General features: G+C 44.3%; 1 protein-coding gene across 7 annotated transcripts in view; it reads right to left on the bottom strand.

Annotated features, from left to right (window-relative positions):
- GRM8 (glutamate metabotropic receptor 8) overlaps positions 1-22,428 on the bottom strand; it is a 731,467-nt gene extending 709,039 nt beyond the window's left edge. The window contains exons 1-2 of one of the 7 annotated variants that reach the window (XM_049093381.1): positions 22,129-22,428; positions 10,466-11,290 (exon numbers count right to left, since the gene is read on the bottom strand). In XM_049093381.1, the coding sequence (XP_048949338.1) occupies positions 10,466-10,975 (510 nt within the window). In that variant the 5' untranslated portion in view covers positions 10,976-11,290; positions 22,129-22,428. Of the gene's footprint in view, positions 1-10,465; positions 11,291-16,660; positions 17,331-20,536; positions 20,800-21,202; positions 21,358-22,128 lie in introns of those variants that run through there. The other 6 variants (XM_049093380.1, XM_025471533.3, XM_025471536.3 and 3 more) reach the window with 6 other exon arrangements.
- Positions 22,429-22,816: the final 388 nt, after the last annotated feature.

Here is a 22,816-nt window from a genome sequence, read left to right as displayed (position 1 = left end):
TCTGGGGCTATGTTATACCAAGGAACCCAGGCTCCCAACCACAGGGGGATGCCTAGGAGAGTCTTGGAAGGAGACTAATGACCAACACTGAGAACATATGCCCATTAGTTTGCTAAGCTTACTGAAGTAAAGCAGCAGAGACTGGCTTCATTCTGGAAACAGATAAAGGTGGCTTTGGATAATGTTATACTTGGACTTCCTCCCACCCCATCAGCCTAGTGTTCATTATGTACTTAAAATATATAAAGATTACATGTATATTTCTATGTTATTAAGAATGCTTAGAGATAAGGAAAATCCCTAACTACAGCTAAAAGAGATGTCTCTGTCGTCATTTTCCAGAGAGTGTATTCTATCATTTAAATTGGTAAATAAGCCCTTTTTCCCCACCATGGGGAAGGAAGGGCCTCTTGTGACCCTCTATTGATTAAGACTGCTGTGGAATGTTATTTGCAATCTCATTGCATAATGGGAATCAGGAGGTAGCTGTCATGGTTTCTGAAGACAAATTGCTGGTAGCTGAGACAAATCATAGCTTCTTTCGTCTTTTACTGTTCTCAATTCCCAGTTAATGTGTATCTTACAATCTAAGTTTCTTAAATCAGTCTGCTCTACTGTCACAAGTAGTAAAAAATGAGTAAAAGTGGTAATCTGAGTGACCCTGCTTTAGGAATCATGTTCAAGTGACCATTATGCTGATCATTACTCCTGAGCTATGCATTATTTAATAAGGAACACAACTTCCAAAAGGGCACACAATTAAAAATAGATCCATACAGCAGCTGCTGTGATTATGACCAATATGAACAGAAATCCAACCAGGCATGAGTCAAAAGAAAAAGGTCTGCTGCCAGACAGAACACTGTTCAATCTCATTTTTGTTTTGTGTACTTTGACTTGCTAAGTCAGCCAGCAAGTGATTTATATGGAGCTGTGGTTCTCAAAGTGGTCTGTGAAACAGCAGCATCAGCATCACCTGGGAACTGTTAGAAATGCAAAATCTTAGACCCCAACCCAGACCTACTGACTCAGAAATTCTGAAAGTGGGCTCAGCAATCTGTTTTAACAAGCCCTCTGGGAAATTCTGATGCATGCTAAAGTTTGAGAACTACTGGGCAGAAGCCAGGGGACAGTCTTTGGATTCTAAGTCTTCCTAGAAAGGTACACTTTTGGTTGCAAAAAGTTATCTTCAGAGGTGTCTGGGAAGAAACCTGTTCTGAAACCAAATAAAACCACTGCCATCTTCAGTTTTGCTGTAAACTTAAAACTTCCTTAAAAAAAATAAAGCCTATAAATTTTTTTTAACATTTTATTTATTTATTCATAGAGACACAGAGAGAGAGAGGCAGAGACACAGGCAGAGGGAGAAGCAGGCTCCATGCAAGGAGCCCGACATGGGACTTGATCTCTGGTCCCCGGGATCACACCCTGGACCAAAGGCGGCACTAAACCGCTGAGCCACCCAGGCTGCCCACCAATAAAAATTTTTTTAAAACAAACCACCACAATCTTTAGGATGAATGAGTAAAAAGAAGAGACAAATACAGGACTTTCCTTATGCATGTATTATGTCTTCGCTGTGTGGAAAAGTATATATACAAATCATTATATATTATGTTTATATTTATCATATATATTATATATAATATATATACACATTATGTATATATAATATATAGAAAGGTTTTCAGACAAGTTCTTAAAAAATAAGTCGCATCCAGGGCAAGGGGAGCAGCAGAGGCTGTTGGTGCAGCCTGACACACTGGGATAGAGGATAAGGCCACTCAGCAGGTCTGGAACTCATGCCACCTTCTGGCCTGGGGGGAGGGGTTAGGAGTGCAAGGGGGTAGTGGAGATGCCAGGCAAAAATATTTTCCTTAGGCAGCCCCGGTGGCGCAGCGGTTTAGGGCTGCCTGCAGCCTAGGGTGTGATCTTGGAGACCCAGGATTGAGTCCCATGGCAGGCTCTCTGCATGGAGCCTGCTTCTCCCTCTGCCTGTGTCTCTGCCTCTATGTCTCTGTGAATAAATAAATAATCTTTTTAAAAAAATCTTCCTTTTGTGCTTAAATCTCATTAGTGAGTGCTGCTTGCAGCTGTGGGACCAACAGGAGGGCGAGGGGCCTTGGGAGGGCTCTCTGATCCCACCTGACTGTCCCGTCCATCCCAAGGTTATGCCCAGATTGTCTTCACCATGATTTTTTTCTCCTTCATGCCCTGCTGCCCCCTCATGGCCTCCTCCTTCTACTTACTCAGCAGACCTCTGGACGCTTTCCATGGACATGCTGCTCGAGCGCTTAATCAAGGCTGCTCTGTTTATCTCTTATGCTGGAAATGATTTCTTCTACTGCCTCCTCCACCTGTTCAATGTCTCTGAGGGACCTTTAGTAGGCTCTTGAGTTTTTCTAAGTGGGCCTCTGGATCACTGCCCCTATCGCGGTGCTCAAGTCTCTCACTGGTGTCATCCACGTGGTCACAGCCACTGACATCATGGCTGGCCTGGACGTGGTGAAGCGTGCCCGGAAGAAGGGACCTGGAAACCTCCAGCCCCTAACTGCCCATCTGCCCTGAGAGTCTTGCTGTGCCCTATGGCTCCCCTCTCCCTCCTTCAAGGTCCCAGGCTCACATATTCCTAATGTGTGTCCGGCCTGCTGGGAAGCAGTGTCAGCTTCTTTGGTGTGATGTCATGCTCTTCAAAATCCCAAGGGCCAGTCCCACCCTTGGGTTTCCCAAGGATCTGGACTTCAAATGAGGAAGGATACTCAGGAGGGGCAGTACTCCTGGGGCACCCATAGGCCTGAGAACAGGGCATTTTTGCACCTGCTGGCTCAGCCCTGGGGTCTGGCTTGGCTTGAGACTTTAAGGATACTTGAGTGAGGGAGACAGGGTAGGGGCCAAGTTTCTCAGAAGGCAGGGAGTCAGACTTGTGTCCTTGGCCAGAGGAGGCCTGTGGCACCATGGCCAGGAGGGAGAGAAGGAACATGCAGATCCTTTCCCATCCCAGTCTCCTGTGTCAGGCCTAGCCTGGCTCTGAAAACCTCACTGATAAAGGGGGGGGGGGGGGGGGGGGGGGGTCTTCACTCTCCAAGACTTGGTTTCCTTTGAGATACTTTTGGACCAGGACCTAGGTTGAGGGGAGCATGGGGAAAAAGGAAGGTCCATCTGGATGCTTTTCTCCTAGTTTTTTACTGACTGGCTTTGTCCTATCATTCCACCATGACCTCAAAGAAAAGCCCTCCCTGCCACCCAAGCTCATGCCCTGTCTTTGCCCACTTGCTTTATTTTCTTTATGACATGTCACTGGCTGTCTACATTTGTTTGTATACTTTATATTTTCTACCCCCAACAGAATGTAAACTCCCTGAGGACACAGACTTTTCTTATTCTTCCTCTATCCCCACAATGAAGATTAACCTTAACCTGGCATATCATAACTACTTAATAAATATTCACAAACAGAAAAAATAATAAATAGCATCCATTCACAAGCCATTCTCTTGGAAAGACTCCTCACTATTTTCAAAACAACCTCATTACTTAAAAACACCCAAAGATAGACATTAATCACTAAGTAAGCTCTTAAGACATCTTCAATATTCACGGTAGGATTTCAGACTATTCACAGCTAAGGAAAATAAAAGTAAGATTAATTTAAGTTCACCAAGTTTAAAATCTGCTTCACCCAACAAGAGTCATGATGCTCCTTTAGCATTTTGAGCACATGACCCCTACACTGATTTTAAGTTACTTCATGTCATGAAGAGCCACAGTCTGTGATGTGTGAGTCTATCTTACAGCAAGGTGTTTTAGTAATTAATTCAGCCCCTTTGTTGCTCCTTTAAGGGGCCCTATCATACCAAAATTCACTGTAGAGCTAATGTGTTCAGATGAGCCTAAGCACTGTCTTTTTTTTTTCAAATGATAAATGATCTTAAGAAATCAAAGTGAAATAACCTATCACTAAGTGATTTATGAAATAAATAATGGTCTGTTTATATAATCAAAAACAAGCAGTTATTTTTTTTAAAGTTTCCTATTTCTCAATCCTATACAAATATTAGAATCACCTAGCAATTACTTAAAATATACCAATGCCAGGGCTCCAGCTCAATTTCACTGATCTTGGATACAGTTTGAGCAGCCGTATTTTTTTTTTAAAGCTATCCAGGTAATGCTAACAAACAGCTAGGGTTGAGAATTACCAAGTAATTCTTGTATACTAGCCAACATGGAAATATCTCCCAAATATATTATTACATGAGAAAAGTCACAAGACATATATCTTTTAATAAAATTATGTGTCTGTGCATATAATTTTATTAAAATGTGTTTAGATAAGGTCTCTTTCCATTTTATACCATTTACTTATTCATTTCTTAAACTTTTCAAAATGAGAATGTGCTCATGTCTTTTACTTATTTTTTAATTTTAAAAATCTGTTTAGAGAAAATGTGAATTTGTAGGAAAATGAGGAAGCACATGAAAATAGTAACTCCCAAAATATACTATGTCTCCTTCTTTCCCCCCTTCTTCCTCCTTCTGTTCCTTTTTCTCAAAGAGTATAAAAGTAAAATAAATAAAATTCCATTTCTGTCCTATCATCCAACACACACTATTTCCAATGTTTGGGATTGGGGTGAAGGAGAGAGTAGAGACCGAGGAGGTAGAAAGATACAGTTCATTCATTCATTCCTTCATTCATTCACTTGGCAAACACTTATTGGATTCCCAGATTGTTCCATGCTAGGTGCTGGAAATACAGCAACAAACAAGAGAAAAATGCCCTCATATATATCATAGATATCATCTTTCCCTAGTAGAGCTTTGTTACATGTAACGAAGAAACTTAATCTCATCAATATAAGTGAGAAAAGATTCCCAAAATAGAGGCAGATTTCATCCCTTAGTTAATGGTAGCCATTGAAGAATTTTCAAAAGGGAAGTGTCATGGTAATATACCATTACCATTTATATATATATATATACCATTTTATATATATAATTTTTATAAATATTTATATCTGGCTACAAGTTTAAGTGCCAGTGACCATGGACAATGCCCACTTCCCCCAGTACAGCCACTTAGAGCCACTATCAGAGAGAGTACCCCTCATCTCTCATCTAATGTGAGCGAGCTCTTCACAAAGTTAAATTAGAGCTTGCTACAGTGGCAAAGGATTGACTTAAGATTATCTTTCAATTTGCCATCAAGTAATATTTAACATGAAATGTTACCTCCTGTTGAATTTATTGATCAGGCTCATATATTTGTCCATCTAACTAAGATGAGCCTGAATAAGATAGATTTGCTTCATCTGAGTTTACAGTTAATAAAGCCCACTGTATGCTATAAATAACTCACAAAAATGCTTGGCTTTATAGAGTGGTTGCTACAATTAGTAGAGTCTCTTGAAAGAAACATATCTTTGTAAACATAACAAGGTAGGTAAAGACTTCCAGGGTAATGGGATGTTTCATTGTACTTCATTTGCTTAACATTAAAGTCAATTTTAGCCATTTATAACCAGACTACTTGCACATGTAAAGAAATAATCCCACCCACAAGTGGATTTCTATTTAAGTCTCATTTGATTGCTTTGGGAAGCATACACTAAAGACTACTTAACTCCTATCCTTCAAGAGTAGAAAGTTCATTCTTTAGGTAAACTAGAAAAATAAGAGAGAGAGAAATCACCTCTGACACTGTCCTTTTATTACCCAGATGCATCCATGTGGACATTAATGTGAGTGATTACCTCCAAACATTGACGTGCTATTTTTAACTTAGAAATGTTCAGTCCTTGCTGAAAGTATGTATATGATTAGTATTTTGAGGAACAGAATTGCTCTAATTTAAAGGAGGGGGTGGAAAATGTTCTAGAAAAGGGGAAAAATCTGAGCTCTTTATAAAGCATATGCAAATTCCTCAAAATTGCTTTTTTAAAAAAATTTAAATTATGGGCTTCCCAGTCAACATTTCCAAAAGGCTCCTTCATTCTTTTTTTTAATTATTTCTAAACTACACAATCTCTGAAAGCTCAGTCCCTCTTTTCATTGGTCTTTCTGCAATACAAGAGCCACTGGGGTGGCATTTTCACCTCTAGATACATAGGATGAAGCAGTTCTGGGTTTGCTATTCTGCAGTTACATGTTACATTACCCTAATTGATACCACTATTATCTAGAACCATTAAAGATTAAATAATCACCTAAGTGGACCACTCTGCCCCCATACTAACCCATTTATGACGTGTGTGTTTTAAGGCACAGCAGTGCTTCTAAAAAGTTCAAATCCTTAAAGTCCTCATCTGTGGCTCTCAAACTTGTTTTCACTCTCAACACACCTTGGAAATGTGAAACACTTCAGGCCATAAGAACACCGGGTCCTGTCATTTGAAAAGCCTCTAAGGTCATTTTGATAAACCAACGCACTCTGCTGCGGCAATAAAGAGAGAGAAGGGTATGAACTCTACCTCATGAGGATGAAAATCACTGGTTTAGTAGTGCATTCATGGTCTTATGCGCAGGGGCCACAGGACAACTTCCAGCTCTAGCCCCCTGTTGACTGTCCTCTGAAGTTAAAGAAGATGATTTTTTTTTTTCATTTGTCTCTGGGTTTTGATAGGAAGAGAAGCAAAAATAGAACATCTCTTCCCGCTACAGAAGAACAGAGCCAGCTGTACTCCTGGGCAAAGGAGGTGGCCACCCACGAGGTGTAGTCTCTGGTAGGGGAGCTAAATTAACCTCTCCAACTGATGCCTGAATCCCCTTCACAAAGACAAATCATTTCATCCCACTGTCGGTGATTCTGCAGAAAATAGAATCTTCCTGACTTAAACACAGACATACTATATGCAGATGACTGATAATACAGAGCTCCTTTCCTGAAGCCAGTCTTCAATTAGAACATGGAAGGATAAGGGGACAAGAGAAGCTGCCACAGGAAGAACAAGGCTGAAGAAAGAGAAAGATGCCTGGAGGCCTTTGTCTCCTACACAACTTAGCCCAGGCAGATATAGCAGGTGAAGACAAGGCTATTCCAGGGTTGTCCAAAAAAAGAGAACTAAGACATTTGGATATTATGTCCAATTTTAGCACAAGTATTTCCTATAGATTTTTTTTTAAAAGTTCCAGCTACACTCTAAAGACCTCAACTAATGTTTATTGTTGAACAGGAGAGCAAGTAAATTCATTAAGACCTGGTTTGCATCCCTTATCACTTTTAATTGTGTGCTTTTAAACCAAGATGCAGTACCTTGTTTTAAATCCATTAATTTAGGAATAAGTGGCAATATATTGATATCTGTGCATCTTTTTAGATGCTGTGGGTCTTATGCTATCCTGAAGGGGCCCAAATTCCAAAAAACTGTCCTAAATGTTCACCTTTATTCAAGTCATAGCATTTGGCTAAATCACAGTATTATTTTTCAAAAAGAAATTGTAAGCCAATCTCCAATGCACTAATTTGCTAATCATTCCTTTATTAACTATTCAACTATTTCATGGCAATCCTAACATACATATTTAAACAGAATACATTCACACATAAAGTGAAACATTTTCTATCCCAAGAATGATTATCATCATCTCAGGATTAATATCAGCATAGAGTGGGATGCCTGGGTGGCTCAGCGGTTGAGTATCTGCCTGTGGCTCAGAGCGTGATCCCGGGATCTGGGATAGAGTCCCACATTGGCCTCCTTGCGGGAAGCCTACTTCTTCCTCTTCCTGTGACTCTGATTCTCTCTATGTGTCTCATGAATAAATAAATTAAATCTTAAAAAAAAAAATCAGTGTAGAGTGCTGGCTGGAGTCTCACATAAATCATCAAAGCAAATTAAAGTAGCAAAACAATAAAATTTATAATTATCAAATTCACATTCATGTGGTTTTAAGTCCAGCTGGAAGATGGGCTGAGCACCTATACTCTCTCCCTTACTTTTAAAAGACATACATTTTTCAAGCCCCAGTAATTTGGCTAATAAATAGATTTGCTTCCACATAATAAATGTTCATTCTGTGCCAGTATACTGATTTTAGTTATGATATTTACCATAGCCAACACCCCCTCTTGACTAAAAGTCACCCACTGTCTGTGATCTGGTCAAGAGTAGCAAGAGCAACCCTCTCATGTGCTGACCATCGTCTTAAGAGTTGACCTGGAGCATTGGACTCTGCCTAAAGAGTCAACGGTAATTCTCCCACCTGGTCAAATAAGATCCTTCCAGAATTACCCAAGAGGGTAAAGAGAGATTTGGCCAGTCAACGAGAGAACAAAACACAGTGAAAAGTCAGGTCTAGACTACATAAAAACAAAACCCACCCTTCAGGTGGCCTGAAGGTCCCTTTGGCAGCTCAATAAGCAATTGTCACTAATATTCCACTCCTCAAATCCTTGTCTGACCATCCATGTCTTTGGCTGACCATCAGACAGACTACAGGAAGGAGATAGGATTCATAGGAATTATAATGGAACTGACGGGAACCAGGATTAGTGTATAAAGGGAAGGGAACAGAGGGAAGGGAGAAGGTTTCCCTCTTCTCTAAAAGTAGGTGTTATAAATGGGAAAAGAGAGAAAGAAACCAAGAAACAGACTCTTAACTACAAAGAGCAAATTGTTGGGTACCAAAAGGGAAGTGGGGAGAAAGGGAAGGGTGAAATAGGTGATGGGGATTAAAAGAATACACTTATCATGTTGAGCATTGAGTAATATACAGAATTTCTGAATCACTATATCACTATATTGTACCCCTGAAACTACTAGAACACTGTAGAACACTGTATGTTAACAGAATTAAAATTTAAAACTTTAAAAAAAGAAAAGAAGATTTTGTTGAGCAATAGCCACTGAATTAAGGACAGAAAAAAGATGATTTGGAGCAAGTGAGAAGAGAAATCAAGTCAGAGAGGAAAAGATGGGAAAGTCACTGAAACTAGATCCCATCACAGAGCACAAAATGGCATGTAGTTCAGAACTGAGACTTGAAGAAATTCTAGATCCTAGGATGTGGTAAGAAATCTGGAAAATCCTGGTCTTCATCTTGTCTCCAGGCAAGGGGTAAGCTAGCTCAAGGGAAATTATTCTAGAAATGACGAATTAGATCACCTCTGGCTACCTATTTTAATCTTGTGTCCTTCTCATTGCCAAAAGGCTCTTCTTAATGTCCTTCCAAATGTCTCCAGCATTCTGTGCCTCTTCAATATCCTTAGACACAGAGAGCTTCTCCTCAGCAGCATCCTCATTTCAGAAAATCTCATCAATCTGAAAATAGTCATTAAGCTGCTTCTTAGCATTCTGTCCTCTGAACTAAAGAGATTCATACAGAAGCTGGACAGCCACCTAGGGAGAAGCTACAAAGAGGATTCCAGCATACAAAGTGAGCCAGACTACATGGTCCCCCAAGATATCTTCCAAACCAAGTGCCCTTGATTCAATCCCTTTCATCTTTTTTGTGAAGTTTTCCACCACCAAGTTGTCCTTTTTTTGTCACTATAGCTGTCACCTGTCCAACTTCTCCATATTCCTTTAGTATTTTTAAATCTAATATGCACAGGAACAGTTTCTCACAAAATAAAACAAAGTCTCACTAATTCAGATTAAGTTGGAAAAGTCATGTCCCACTAAGAAATCAGTGAAAACTATTTTCAATTTAAAAAATTATCTATTATAGGATACTACATTATAGATATTTAAAAAATGAGAACGTTAATGAAAGATGGTGATTACAACTTTATTTTTATGGTACTTTATACTTTTCAAATTATTATTACAGACATTATTTTGTTTCATCAATTTTTTTCAATATGTAAATGTAATTTATAGGTAGTAGTTCATCAAATCTATATCAGAAAGGCTTGAATTATCCTGCTAAACTTGAACCTTTAACTCAATAAGAATTATATATAATTATTCCAAGTCAGCATCAGAGCGGTCTGAATTAATGAGGTTCTGCTCTATTGTAGCTATTATAAACCTGACAATTTTATGGCCATGTTATATCCTAGAGTGTCACTCCCATCTTCACGTTAGCAATAAATACTGTTTCTTCACACAGGAACTTTTGTCATAACAGAGCATCCCATTTTAAAGAAGCTTCATCAAGTAAATTATCTATACCTCAAACACTATAGAAATGTTTTATATGAAAAATGTGCTAAGATTTCATTACACTCTCTAAAAACACTTGCTTTGACTTACAATCAGCATCAATAAGGAAGGTATCCCAAGATGTTAAGGCTTCAACATGTCACAAAAATTATCACTTCTTTGTTCAGGAAAAAAAAAACAAGTCACAATTAATCCAAACTAACTAAACCAACACATGTATAAACCCAGTCAGAGAATCCTCTATTTGAGGAACCTGGTAACCCTGAGAAGGTCAGTGAACATCCTCACCCTGTTCACTTTCTTCTTGAACCTGTGGTTGGAGTTAGAACAATGGTCAGAAATATAATGTCTTTACCTACCTTAAAAAGTCTTAAAATGTTAGCAACCATGATGGACACGGAGCTTGCTGCAGCACCTATGACACCAGAAATCTTGTCAGGCTTGGTGAAAATGGGTGGATCTCCATTAGCACACTTCACGTCAGAAGCGTCTTTCTCTATCAATGCCTGCACGAACGTTAATGACTGCTCCAAAGCATAGGTGTCCCTGGAGCAAGTGTCAAGGATCCGGACACCCAGAGTGATATTGGAGAGGAGATCAGGGTCCTTATTAATCTGGTCAATTGCATAAAGCATGGCTTCCAGCCTGTGGATCCCCTTCTCCTTCTTCAGCTCCCCACAAGGTACTCCTCTCTCTCCCTTTGCATGGACAGGAAAGAGACCCCCCAAAATGATGTCGCCATCCACTCGTATGGAATGGGCATACTCCTGGCTGTGAGTTCTTTGCATCATTGTGAGGATCCAGTAGAACTTGGCGGTCAAGAGGAAGAAACAAGGGCAAGAGGCTGATCGCTTTCCCTCGCATACCATTTTCTCCACAGGTTGTGTTGCAACCCAAGACCCAAAGTTTATTCTTGCCACAGAAGAAGGGGGACCACCAGAGGCTGCACCTTCTGGAGGCTACCATCAGGGCCCATGGGGGAAAAGGCTCTGTGAGTTTCAGCAAGTTTTCTTCATTTGAATGTCACAGTGAATTTCCATCAGACCCCCTAAGGTTCAATTTTATTTCCATATAAAGTCAACTTGCCTGGAATGGTGCAAAAATCAGAATACAGCTGAGGTTCTGAAGGTGGGATGAGGTCAACAATTCACATCCTTGAAGTCAGCCCTGTAGCAGAATTATTCCTGGGGGGGCAAGGGAAGGGGAAAAAACGGTTCAGTTCAACGGGTCTACATTTTCCACATTTTTCAGTCCTGCTTTTTTTTGTTTCATTTCCCCTATTCAGTAAGAAACTAATTTTTTTTTGTTCCCCCTATGATTCTGAACACCTGGCTGCACTGCATCTAAACAGAGAGATTGATGACACTTTTGGAGCAAGGGAAACAAAAAAGTATCAGAAACTAGGTTGTTTCTCCCAAGCCACAAAGTATTTTTATTTACCATTTTATTTCAATAAATCCAATTTCCATGCAGGTAAAAATCCTGTGATTGATGGCATTATTTCTTTTCAAATCTGTTTTTACTTTTTACAGCTGTCTGGAATTTAGCATTTAAATTTTGTCCACAAAATCATAATGAAAGTCTATTTTCTATGATGTATTCAATAAGCCAGTCATCTGTTAATGACATTTTTTTGGTACCTCAGATTTTCCAGTGGGGAAAAAATTCAGTCGAAGGAAGGAAGGAAGGAAGGAAGGAAGGAAGGAAGGAAGGAAGGAAGGAAGGAAGGAAGGAAGGAAGGGAGTCAGTAAATCCAAGGACCCCAAAATGTATACATTTTACAGCTCATGAAAAGATTTAACACAAAATGTCAGCTTTTTGTACAAATTGTCTTATTATTCTCTGATAACAAAACAAAGACTTGAAAATGAGACACGTGAGGAGGGTTGTGTGAAGATATTCCTATGAATTTGTTGGGGTGGAAGCAATGGGTATTCTCACAGCGCTGAAAGTAAACACTCTTTGATCCTAGAATCACTAGGAGCAAATCAGAGCTGGAGATCAATTGAAGAGCTTCTTAATTTTGTCTGACTCAGGGGGAAACTGGTTATTTCATCAAGGCTAGAAACAAGCTGAAGTGAAAACGTCTACCAACAAATCTAGAGAAAAAGTTTAGGACCTTCAATCTCAAAGAATTCCATGAGATTCTTTCAAAGGACTTCCGAGAAGGCTTAACTGAAAGCAAGAACTGACTTAACACAAGGGAATCTTATATTAGGAACACACTTATAATTAAGTGAATAAACAGCACCAACTTATTTTGGCAGGATGGTTCACCTAAGCCTTGTTTCGAACCTATTTTTATATATATGGGTCTGAAACCTGAAATTTAAACAATCCTCCTCTAACCTAGACAACCAACATCTGGTTGTGTTTTCCATTCACGTGTTTAATTTCCAGTTCATAAAATTTTCATTCCATCCTCCCTGTCCCAAAGGAAAGGATACTGCCTCCTAAGAGGATAACTGAACATATGTCCAAAAGCCTTCAGAGAAAGCTGCACTTTTCTCGCTTTCAGATTAGAAAAGGGGGCTGGCTCATCATAGCCCACCATCCTGGATTTCTGAGCACACACCTGGAGTACACTCAGAAATACAGCCAATGGCCCACCTGCCAGGATGGCTCTATTCTGGCTATGACAAGCATTCCCTGCCTCCTGGCACAGGCTAAGCCTTAGACTCCCTCCATTCTACCACCAAATACTTAGTCCTTTTCTGATTTTTCTCACCACCTGACTGATATTCCCTCATGTTCAATTCTTCTAGCAGCTGCTTCTCCCTCAGAAAATCTGATTTGACAATAGCCTGACCTCAGGCATTCCACAAAAGGAAACACTCAGAAAGTCAACTTGACTTTCTGGGTAAAACCACTGAAATGATGGACCATAAATTACATCAACCACCCATTAGGAGATGTAGGATTATGTTTTACAGTTTCACAAGGAAGACCAATTATAAGACAGTAAAATCTCATTAACTCTGACCACTAATTCAGAGCTTAAGACCAAGTCCACATGGCTAGGCTGACCCTTCGCATATCCTTTCTGACATAGCACAGAATAAATGGATATGGGAAGGAGAAATGTTTAAGGGAACGGGATCCCTGGGTGGCGCAGCGGTTTAGCGCCTGCCTTTGGCCCAGGGCACGATCCTGGAGACCCGGGATCGAATCACACATCGGGCTCCCGGTGCATGGAGCCTGCTTCTCCCTCTGCCTATGTCTCTGCCTCTCTCTCTCTCTCTGTGTGACTACCATAAATAAATAAAAATTTTAAAAAATATATTAAAAAGAAAAGGAAGGGGAAGGACACCTGTTGTTCTCCAAAGACTAGCCTTTCTTCATTATACTTCATTACCAAGCCTCTTAAGTACTTAAAAGAAAATCATTTTCAATTATACAAACATAAAAACAGTCCATCTGTTAATTACAAATCATCCTTCCCTGTTCATGTGGCATTAACCTAGTTCCACTTGCTGTACAGTCCTGGAATTAATAAAATTGAATTTCTTATAAAAGTATTTGTGTTTGGAATAATGTTTAGTCTCTTTAGCATCTCATAGGTCTATGTAGAGCTTTAAGTTAAGGAAAGGTTGGGGATGATTAGCAGTGAGGCAGGAATTCGTTTTATTTAGTGGATGAATGCACTTAAATGGAAAATGAGAGGTTCCATTTTGGTTATTGTTTATTGGACAGCTCACTTAAATTTTTGCTTAAGTTCCCTCCTCTGCAACATAGAGTGAATGGTGCATAACCTCTTTCCAGCTTGGTTTTCTTGTTTGTAAAGGTCTGAGAGAACCTGGAAATTGCCATGCTGCACAAACAGAAAGCTCAGTACCTGGCACAGGGTACGTGCTCAGTTAACAAGACCTGACATTGCTACTCTAGTCTGTTAACTCACTTTCCACTAAAGCAGTGCAAATTTTTCGCCTTTGCCCCATTGGTGGGGTTCTTACTGAATTTTGTTTGCCACTTCAAAATTCAAATCAGAACTACTTATAAAATACTGAAATACTGCAGCTATTTCAAAATCGGATATGTTGTCGTAAAAATCAGACTCTTGACAACAACTGAAAGGTTTAGTTTCCCTTTTAAAGTTTAAGGAAAAATATATTTCAAAGTTTGTGTTAAACCACATAAATTCAGTTTCATTGTATAACCTTGTATAATCTTACTCTCATGCAATTTTTTGTGAGCTTTAATCTAAACTTATCCCATTTGGAGTTGATGAGTTTTAAAGAAATGATGACTTTTTCGTACTACAGAACTAAATAGTTCTACTTGGTGTTCTGTGCTTGGTTTAGAATAAAACAGGTTTTCTCTCAAGTGGACCTTCCTCTGGGAATGGGTACAAACAAATCTTGCCTGTGCTGATGGACTTCAAGGACGTGTGAGGTCTGCAATCCTGAAATCAACCTCCGAGGGGAGCAGATGCCTTACACTATTTCTGAGTCCACAGAAAGGGCTTCACGACCTTTGAGGAGGCTTAACCATTAACCCCCGAAGCCCTTACTGTTCACTCCTTCCGGGCACATCTTAAGTACAAGGAACATCATACATCATTAGCACTTCACCGAAAGTCCCTGCTGGCCTAGAGAGGACTCTGGCACTCCTAAGAGTGCTCTGTTTCCTGAAAGGCCACAAGTAAGAACAGCTCCTCAAGGGCCAGGGCCCTGTACTCTGCTTCTCTTTATTTTCTGCATACCTCCTCTGTACCAAAGACCCAAGTGTGTAACACAGTAGCTCACGAATTTTCATATACCTATCTTTTAGAAATGACAAAATGAGGCCCAGAAACGTTGAGTATGGCCCAAAGCCCTGAGCTAGTAAATGGCACCAGTCAAAATCCTCAGGCCCCCAAAGTGGATCCCGTCCTTCAGAAAGCCCTCAGCGCTGCAGAGACTGGCTGTGAAAGCACACATGAATATGAAGTCCCTTCCCCTCCATTGAAAGCTTTTAGAAATGTATACATCTTCAACAGTTAGGTCTTTAAGAAAAATAATATACTAATTAGGAAGAGACAACCTTAATCTGGAGGCATTTCTAGGGCAGAGTAATTTCCAAATTCCTCAAAGGGTTGAGAATATCAAATACAGTTTGTCCAAACCTCTGCTTCAAACCAGGTTTCCCGGCCAGCCTGATGCCAATGAGAACAAACCCACCATCCCACACGGGACCCATCAGGTCTGTTAGTATGTCTTCCTCCAGGATTTGGCAAGTGCTTTTAAGACATGATACGGTAAAATCCTCACTGAGGAATATCATTAGCCAAGAATCGTGACTTTTTTCTCATAAAAAGGCCAAACGGCATCCCTATGCTGGATTCCATTCAGCTCTTTAACAAAAAGGTTAAGCTGAATATTGTCATCAACTTAAAATTGCAAATCTAGCAGTTTCACCTGAAACTGCTCACACTTGCAGCTCTTTTTGTTGTTTTAGAAAATGCATCACATTTGTCTACTATCTCCTATACTACAGCATATGTGCACGACCCTGAAATCTTGGGGGTCCCCAGAATGAGGATGGGCCCCAGACAGAGCCCTCCCCTGGCAATGGAGGCCTGGAATTGGATCCTTGTTTGACGGTCACTGGCTGGCGACACTGAACATGTCATTTCACCTCTATGTGTTTCCATTTCCTCATCTGTGAAATGAGTGAGATGGACCATATGATCTCTAAGGTATCTTCCAGCTCCCCTTTCTGAGATTCTATTATTTAATAATAAGGGAATGAGATTATGCTCAAACACCAGAGCAAGGCTTTGCCAGCTGAACACAATAACTGATTTTGTTTGCAAGCTGAGTGACTTTTTCCCATCAGTGAGAGATGGCTGTGAAAGCTCTTCTGTATAAGCAAGCCCTATATTAAGAAAATCTGATACATGAGAAGCTCAACTTACTAAACAGATAAATTAGACAGTGATTATTTGCATTACAAAAGAATTCACCACAGGTTTCCTTTAAATAGCTAAATCCCCCATGCATTTAAAATGCAATCTGATTTAGTAGAATTCAATTTGTGCAGTTTTTTCCCCAATAACATAGCTATTGCATAAAAAGACCACAGTTAAAGTAATGAAAAGCTACTTTTTAGTATGTATCATATAAGAGGGAAAGAGTGAAACCAACATTTACTGAATGCCCGCAGTGCACCTGGAGCTTCACACACATGATCTCATTTCCTTCACAAAATATACCTGTTAAGATCGGTGTCACAGCCACCATTTGGGATATGAGAAACCTAAAAACAGAAAGATTATGCAAATTTGTCCAAACTCTTGGGCCAGAATTCAAACGCATGACTACTGCTATGTTCTTTCCCTTACTCTGTGCCCCTTGGGTTCAGGAGACCACAATAGATGATATGTACATAAGTGTGTATCCTGGGGTGCAAGAAGTCCCTGATTCCAATCTCACTCCCCTCAATACTTGCTATATGGCATTGGGCAAGTCACTAACCTGGAACTAGTTTCTTTGTTTCTAAACTGAGGAATGATTTCTGGTGACCTCCCAAGACTGTTAAGTCAAATGATATAATAACATACATATACGGGATACCTGGGTGGCTCAGCGGTTGAGCAACTCCCTTCGGCTCAGGGCATGATCCCAGGGTCCAGCATCGAATATCGCATTGGGCTCCTTGCAGGGAGCCTGCTTCTCCCTCTGCCTATGTCTCTGCTTCTCTCTCTGTCTCTCATGAATAAAGAAACAAAGTCTTTTTTAAAAATAACATACATAAAAGTACTCTATAAATTGCCAAGTGCCGTAAGAATGTACAGGGATACTCTTAGTTTAACAACCAGTCCTGGAACTCAAGTATTTTACTAGTGTTTTGTGCTTAGAGGACCTGAAAAAAAACACTTCCCCATCATACTCAGAGCTGGCCGGACCCTAACAAGTCCTGTGTCTAAGGAATCAAAGGAGATTGAAGGAAAATTGGAAAAGAAGGACGCCAGAGGAAGTCAATGGAAGTGCAACATCTGACCTGGAGAACTGAAGGTTATGGACACTTGAAGCATCCAAAGGGCTATTCTGAAGGAAGTGGTGACAAGATACTCTTCTGCACTGAAAAGAGGACAATAGGAAATCTTCCTAAGTTGTATACAGGCTATAACACAGAGCTTCTACCAGAAAGGGTCATTACTGTTGGAAAAGTTAGCTAAAAAACAGCTGGTAGATTTCTATCTTTAGACATAATCTTGCCTGGAAAAGTATGAAATTGGCAACACACGTGCTGAATAATCTCCACATACTCTTCTTGGACTCTCCTATATCTATCTTCCCACTTGTGCTCACCTGCCCTCCCCCCTTCATCCCCCCACCCCACCCCCACCCATCCCTGCCCAAACCTGTATCTCCTCCCTCCCTCAGTGCTGGTATGTTCCACAAGTCACACTCTTAAGACCTGGTTCTCCCATTACCTTGGCCCTCCCCAGGGACTGAAGTGATTCATTAACAGGCATCAAAACCTAAAGATACACTACTGTCATCCCTTAACTGGAACATCTGCATTTATAAGACAATCTTCAAGAGATCCACAATTTCTTTACCAAAGAAATGTATCTAATAATGTATCTAATACTGGTCTTAACCTAGTAATGTAACAAGTCAAAGCCAGTAGTTATCCTGAATGGGTAACCTCTCAGCAGTATCCCTCAAATCACTCCAACAGCAATGCCTACCACTCAGAAGGCAGGTCTGGGATAAGAATACATCATGCTCAAGGTCCTTAGTCAGTGAGTGAGTTCATCACAACTTGTCAAAGCACCAAGTAGAAATGAAAATCAAAGAAAACATCTCTCTGAGCCATGGAAGAAAGGAGGAAGGGAAAGAGGAAGGGAGGGAGGGAGGAAAGAGGAAAGGAAAGGAAAAGGAAATCTAAATTCTTAGAAAACCCATTCTTGTGATAGAAACAATGTGATCCTGCTGACTCTGTTCATATCCTCTCCCGGAACAACATGTGGAACGACTGCCACCCCCTACCCGCCCCCCACCCCCACCCCGAGAAAACTACAAGTGTGAGTCTGGTGATTGATGTCCAATCAGGTTCTATGAAGAAAACAGCAACAGCTTCCCGAGACTTCAAAAGCCAGCCTATTCTACAGGCATGGAGATGGGGCTGAGTCTTTGCTATGGATCCAGTTAAAAGATAAATCCATGCAGCACCTTCCTTTTAAGACACTGAGACAGAGCATCTCTACTTCCCCAGCTAAAGGTAAGGTCTTCTTTGTGTTGGGCATTCTAACTACAGGAAGAAGACAGTAAGGAAAGAAATGTAAAAGGAAAAACATCACTGCTACCATGAGCGAGCACCTGTGTGTGCAGTGTACTGTGCCTCAAGCCTGAAGACAATGGAACATTCTTACACAAAGATTGGCACACAGTGTTGCCAACATGAATGTCAGCCTGTTGTTTGCTGCATACATACCAACTAAACCAGCCCATAGCAGCTCCAACCTGCTCAGCTAACTCTGAAAAGAGCACATCACTCCAGACCTCTAACTTTCACACTTATGAGAGCTCAACTCTTCCTTTTATCGATTCCTTTTGTAGTTAGATGTTTTTAGAATTATTCAAATAGTCATAATTTGCAAAAGAAGGATGGTAGGGCAGAACTAGCCAGCACAAACCAAATAGAAGAAATAGAGCCTAAATAACAGTATAGAGCTGTGTTCTCAGCATCTTTTTCTTTATTCTGGGGGTAAATCCTCTTCTAGAGAGCCTCTCCTGAGCTGCTGCTCCCCATACCCCTGATTTAAAAGCAAAAATGCTGTTTTTATCTCAGGTATGATGCAACCTGTAGTTGACTCTGAAATAGGAAAATTGCATTTAAAAATCTTACTTCATTTTCCCTGACGGATAAGGCTTTTCTCCTCAAAATGATCAAACCACATATTTTCAAGAACCAGGCAATGAATCTCATACAGCTGACTCTGTCTCCTACAGAGATTTTTCAAGACATTATTCACAAGCAAGTGACCAAGGTAAACTAAAGTGGTTTCTGTAGCCATTTGCAATTATTGACAATTTCATAACGGAAAATGAAAATTACAGTCAAGTGCAATAAGCTGTTTATCCAAGATCTACCTGCTGGTGGCTCTTTTCCCTTTTTATTCTTTCTTTCAAGCAAAATACAAGCTATTATCAGAATGCATTTCCACTGCTTATGATATTTCTTGTCAATATCTCCACCGCCAACCCTATTTTCCAGTTGTCAGTTGGCAGGATTTGTACTCAACCGCGGTAGTAGCCAAGCCAGTACTGTGTATTCCTGTGTGTTCAGAGAGACTCCCATGCCGTCAGGGCCGTGGGAAAGGATCACCCTCAAATGGCAAATAGGGCATTCCCTTCCCCAGCAGGACTAGCTTCTAGCTTCGGGGACTGAGGGGCTTGGGCTCCTACAGCTGGGCGGAGGGTCTATCTTCACCCCCCACCATCCTGGGAGCACAGGCACTCTGACCCCAGGCCCTGCAATCTGGACCGCGAGGGAAACAATTCTTCAGGGAAGTGTGGGGGTGCCGTCTTGCGCAGTTGGGCGACTCGCACACCCCTCTGCATTTCATTTGCACCAAGGGAGCGTGTCAGACAGACGGGGTTTTTTGTTGTTGTTGGCTTTGGGTTTTGTTTCTGGTGATTCGGTTATATTTTCACCAACTGTACGAACCTCAAGGGATCTCTGTGCTGCTTGGCAGAGCAGATGGGTCGCTATCGGCGTGGCTCAGGGCGTTCTCTACCTCGGTCTCTAGCTCTACCTCTCTCTCAGCCGGCGGCCACTCACCCGGCCCCCGCCCCCCTCTTCTCTGCTGCATCTTCCTTTCTCTTCTCAGTTCCATCGGCTGCTGGACCTGGGCTCCGGGCAGAGCCCAGGGCCTTAGAGGTACCTGGTTTCTCTTGCCTCTCGCGCGCCGCTGGGGTATCCCAGCGCCACCCCTTGCCGCCCGGCACGCCCGGGGCTCGGGCTCCGGCCGCCGCGCTGCCCGCCCGGGAGCGCCTCCGCCCGCGCCCCACCTGGTGCCCCGAGCGCCCACGCCCGCGCGGGTCCGCCCGAAACTGGGGCCACGCTGGCCGCAGGTGCTCCGGAGGACCTGTCGGGCGCATCTGTCTGTCTTTGCTCTTTCAACTCAAAATCCCTGTGACCATTCCTCCTGTCCCCCACCCCCGACAGGACGGGGAACTCCAGTGTTTTCCCAAAAGCCACAAAAGGGAGGGCGCGGAAATCCCAACCTCTCCGGGCTAACTCGGAGAATACAAAACTCAAGGCAGAGGTGCAGGGGTGGAGGGGTTCTCGAGAACCCCCAAATCACCCGGCTTCCCTAGGTCTTGGTTAGACATTCATCCAGCCACACGCTCAAGAAGGCGGGGGTTACCCCCGACTCAACCCAGAAGCCTCTAACTTCGGAAATCCTTCCCGTTAGATTTGCACAACGGAGGTACCTCGTCATCTCGGCGAGGCAAGTCCGGATTCCGCCGGGGCAGGTCCGGGAGGTCACCCCGGGCAGGCAATCCAAGGAAGAGCGCTTTAAAATCCTGCCGCCGCACGCCCCACCAGAGCACCCTGGGCACTCCTGCCCCCTTCGCGTCACCCTTCAGTCTCTCGTTCGCCGACTAAACTTTTGGGGGATCACATCTCCAAGCCCTGGGAGTTCCAAGCTAAGCCTTCCTCTTTTCTGAACCTCTTCACTGGAATGTAATCATGGGAAGACAAGAGGGGTGGCTGCCTTGTTCCTTGCAACGTAAAATCAACAGATACCCAATCAAGCTCCAATGCCCGGCCAGCCCCTCGCCCCCTGGTGCCCACTCTCCCTCGCCCCCCCCCCGCCCCCGGCACCTCCCCCCGCCCGGGCTCTCCCAGACGCCGGTGTGCAAGGCCATTTACTTGTGCCCAGGAAAAACACATCACTAAAGTGATGGGAGAAGAAACGGTGCACCTGGCCGTCCACTGAGCGGTTTTAAAGAAGAAAAGGGAAAGGGGAGTGAAAGTGGGGGGAATCCCTTTCTCCGCGAGCACGACCTCTGGGGGCAGCTCGGGGTGGGGGCGCTCCCTCCTGTGGTTCGGCACTCGCTCCGCTTTCCCTCTTTCTGCCGCTCGGCGCGTCTTACCCTGCTCCCCGCAGAGGGCGCGGTGAGGAAGCCCGCGGGGGGCCCGCAGCTCCATGTCAGGGGCGCCGCCGCCGCCGCCGCCGCCGCCGCCGCCGCGCCGGGCCAGCACCGCGGCCGCACTTGTGGCTGGTCTCCGGGCTGAGCCGGCGGAGGGGCTGAGCGGGCCCGGCCGGCGCCAAGTGTCTTCCATGTGAATAACAAATACTCACACCGGCGGCCGCGATTGGTCTGCGCCCGGCGCCTCCCGATCCTCCGCCCGCGGCCATTCACCCGGCGCGGCGCGGGGAGCCAAGGCCGGGATCACGTCCGGGATCGCCAATCGCTTCGCGCCAACCAGTCACCTCGGGAAGCAGGAGGAGGAACCCCGAGGGGCGGGAGCCCCCGATCCGGTGCGGCTGAGCCAGCCTGGCGCGGGCACAGGGACGGCCGCTCGCTCGGCCGACGGATTCCCCTCCGCGCTACATCTCCTCAGCCCGCAGCGACGCCGGGACCAGAAATGTCAAGAGTTCTGATTTAGGGGGAAAAAACAAAAACAAAACAAAACAAAAAAAAAGGCACCCCCGCCCGCCCCGCCCCCAACAGAAAAAGGAGGCCGGAAAGACGGGGGATGGGGGTGGGATGGGGGTGGGGTGGGGGTGGGGTGGGGGTGGGGGAAGAGCGGGGAGAAGTGCGGGCGGGTGGAAGGAAGAACGCGGCTGTGGCTGTGGGGAGCCGAGCAGCCCCGAGCCGGCGAGCCCCGACCCGCGCGGGAAGGCGCCGCACGACGGCCACGCGGACCCGGGTCAGGACCGCGAGCCGGGGGTCCGCCTTCAGGAGCACAGCTCCGAAGAATACGTGGTCGATGGCGAGTGTCCCGCCACACGCTTTCTCTCCGGGGATGCTCAAAGGAAAGCCCGCCAGCCGCGCGGTCCCCCTGCAAAGTTTACCTCACGCGCCGCGGCTGTTCGGCCATTTGTCCAGCCCGCAGCTCCGGCGACTGTCTCCCCCACCCTCGCGCCCGAAGGTCTCGGGGGGCGCCTCCTGCCGGGCCCCCGGAGCTCGAGCATGGACACGGGACGGCCGGCCCGCGGGCGCCGCGCAGGAGGGGGCGCGGGCGGTCACGGGGCGCGTCGTGGTATCGAGCCGAGTCCAGCAGCCGCGGAAGCGGGCCGGGAAACTCCGGGGGACCCGCGCCGCGCGGCCCGCGGGTTTCTGCGGGGGCAGCTCGGGACTGCCGCGCCTCCAGCCGAGGGAACCCCGCGGGCTCGACGTGCGCAGCCCAGCGGCCCCCTCCTGAGTTCCCGCCCGGGCGCCGCGCACCTGCCCGGGCGCGCGCCAGAGGGAGCCCCTGGCCGCCCGGCGCCGGGGGAGCGGCGGCCCGCGCCGCCTTGCGTTGGTGAGAAAGTTCCATCTAGAGGCGGCCGCGCGCCACTGCAGCCCACACCCCAGGCCGCCAGGTGAGCCGGGAGCGAGCGGCCGGCGGCGGGGGACGCGGCGGACCGGGGCACAGCCGCCCGCCCCAGGGAGAAGGGGGCAGAGCCCCGCAACGAGCTCCTCCTCCCGCGTTCGGCAGCTCCGCCAGGAATTTCAACTTTCTAAGCAGAATGAACGTCGTGAGCATCAGCACAGGTATCT

The sequence above is a fragment of the Canis lupus genome, chromosome 14, assembly GCF_003254725.2.
Source record: "Canis lupus dingo isolate Sandy chromosome 14, ASM325472v2, whole genome shotgun sequence".
Lineage (NCBI taxonomy): Eukaryota > Metazoa > Chordata > Mammalia > Carnivora > Canidae > Canis > Canis lupus.
This window is presented reverse-complemented; position numbering and strand designations above follow the sequence as displayed.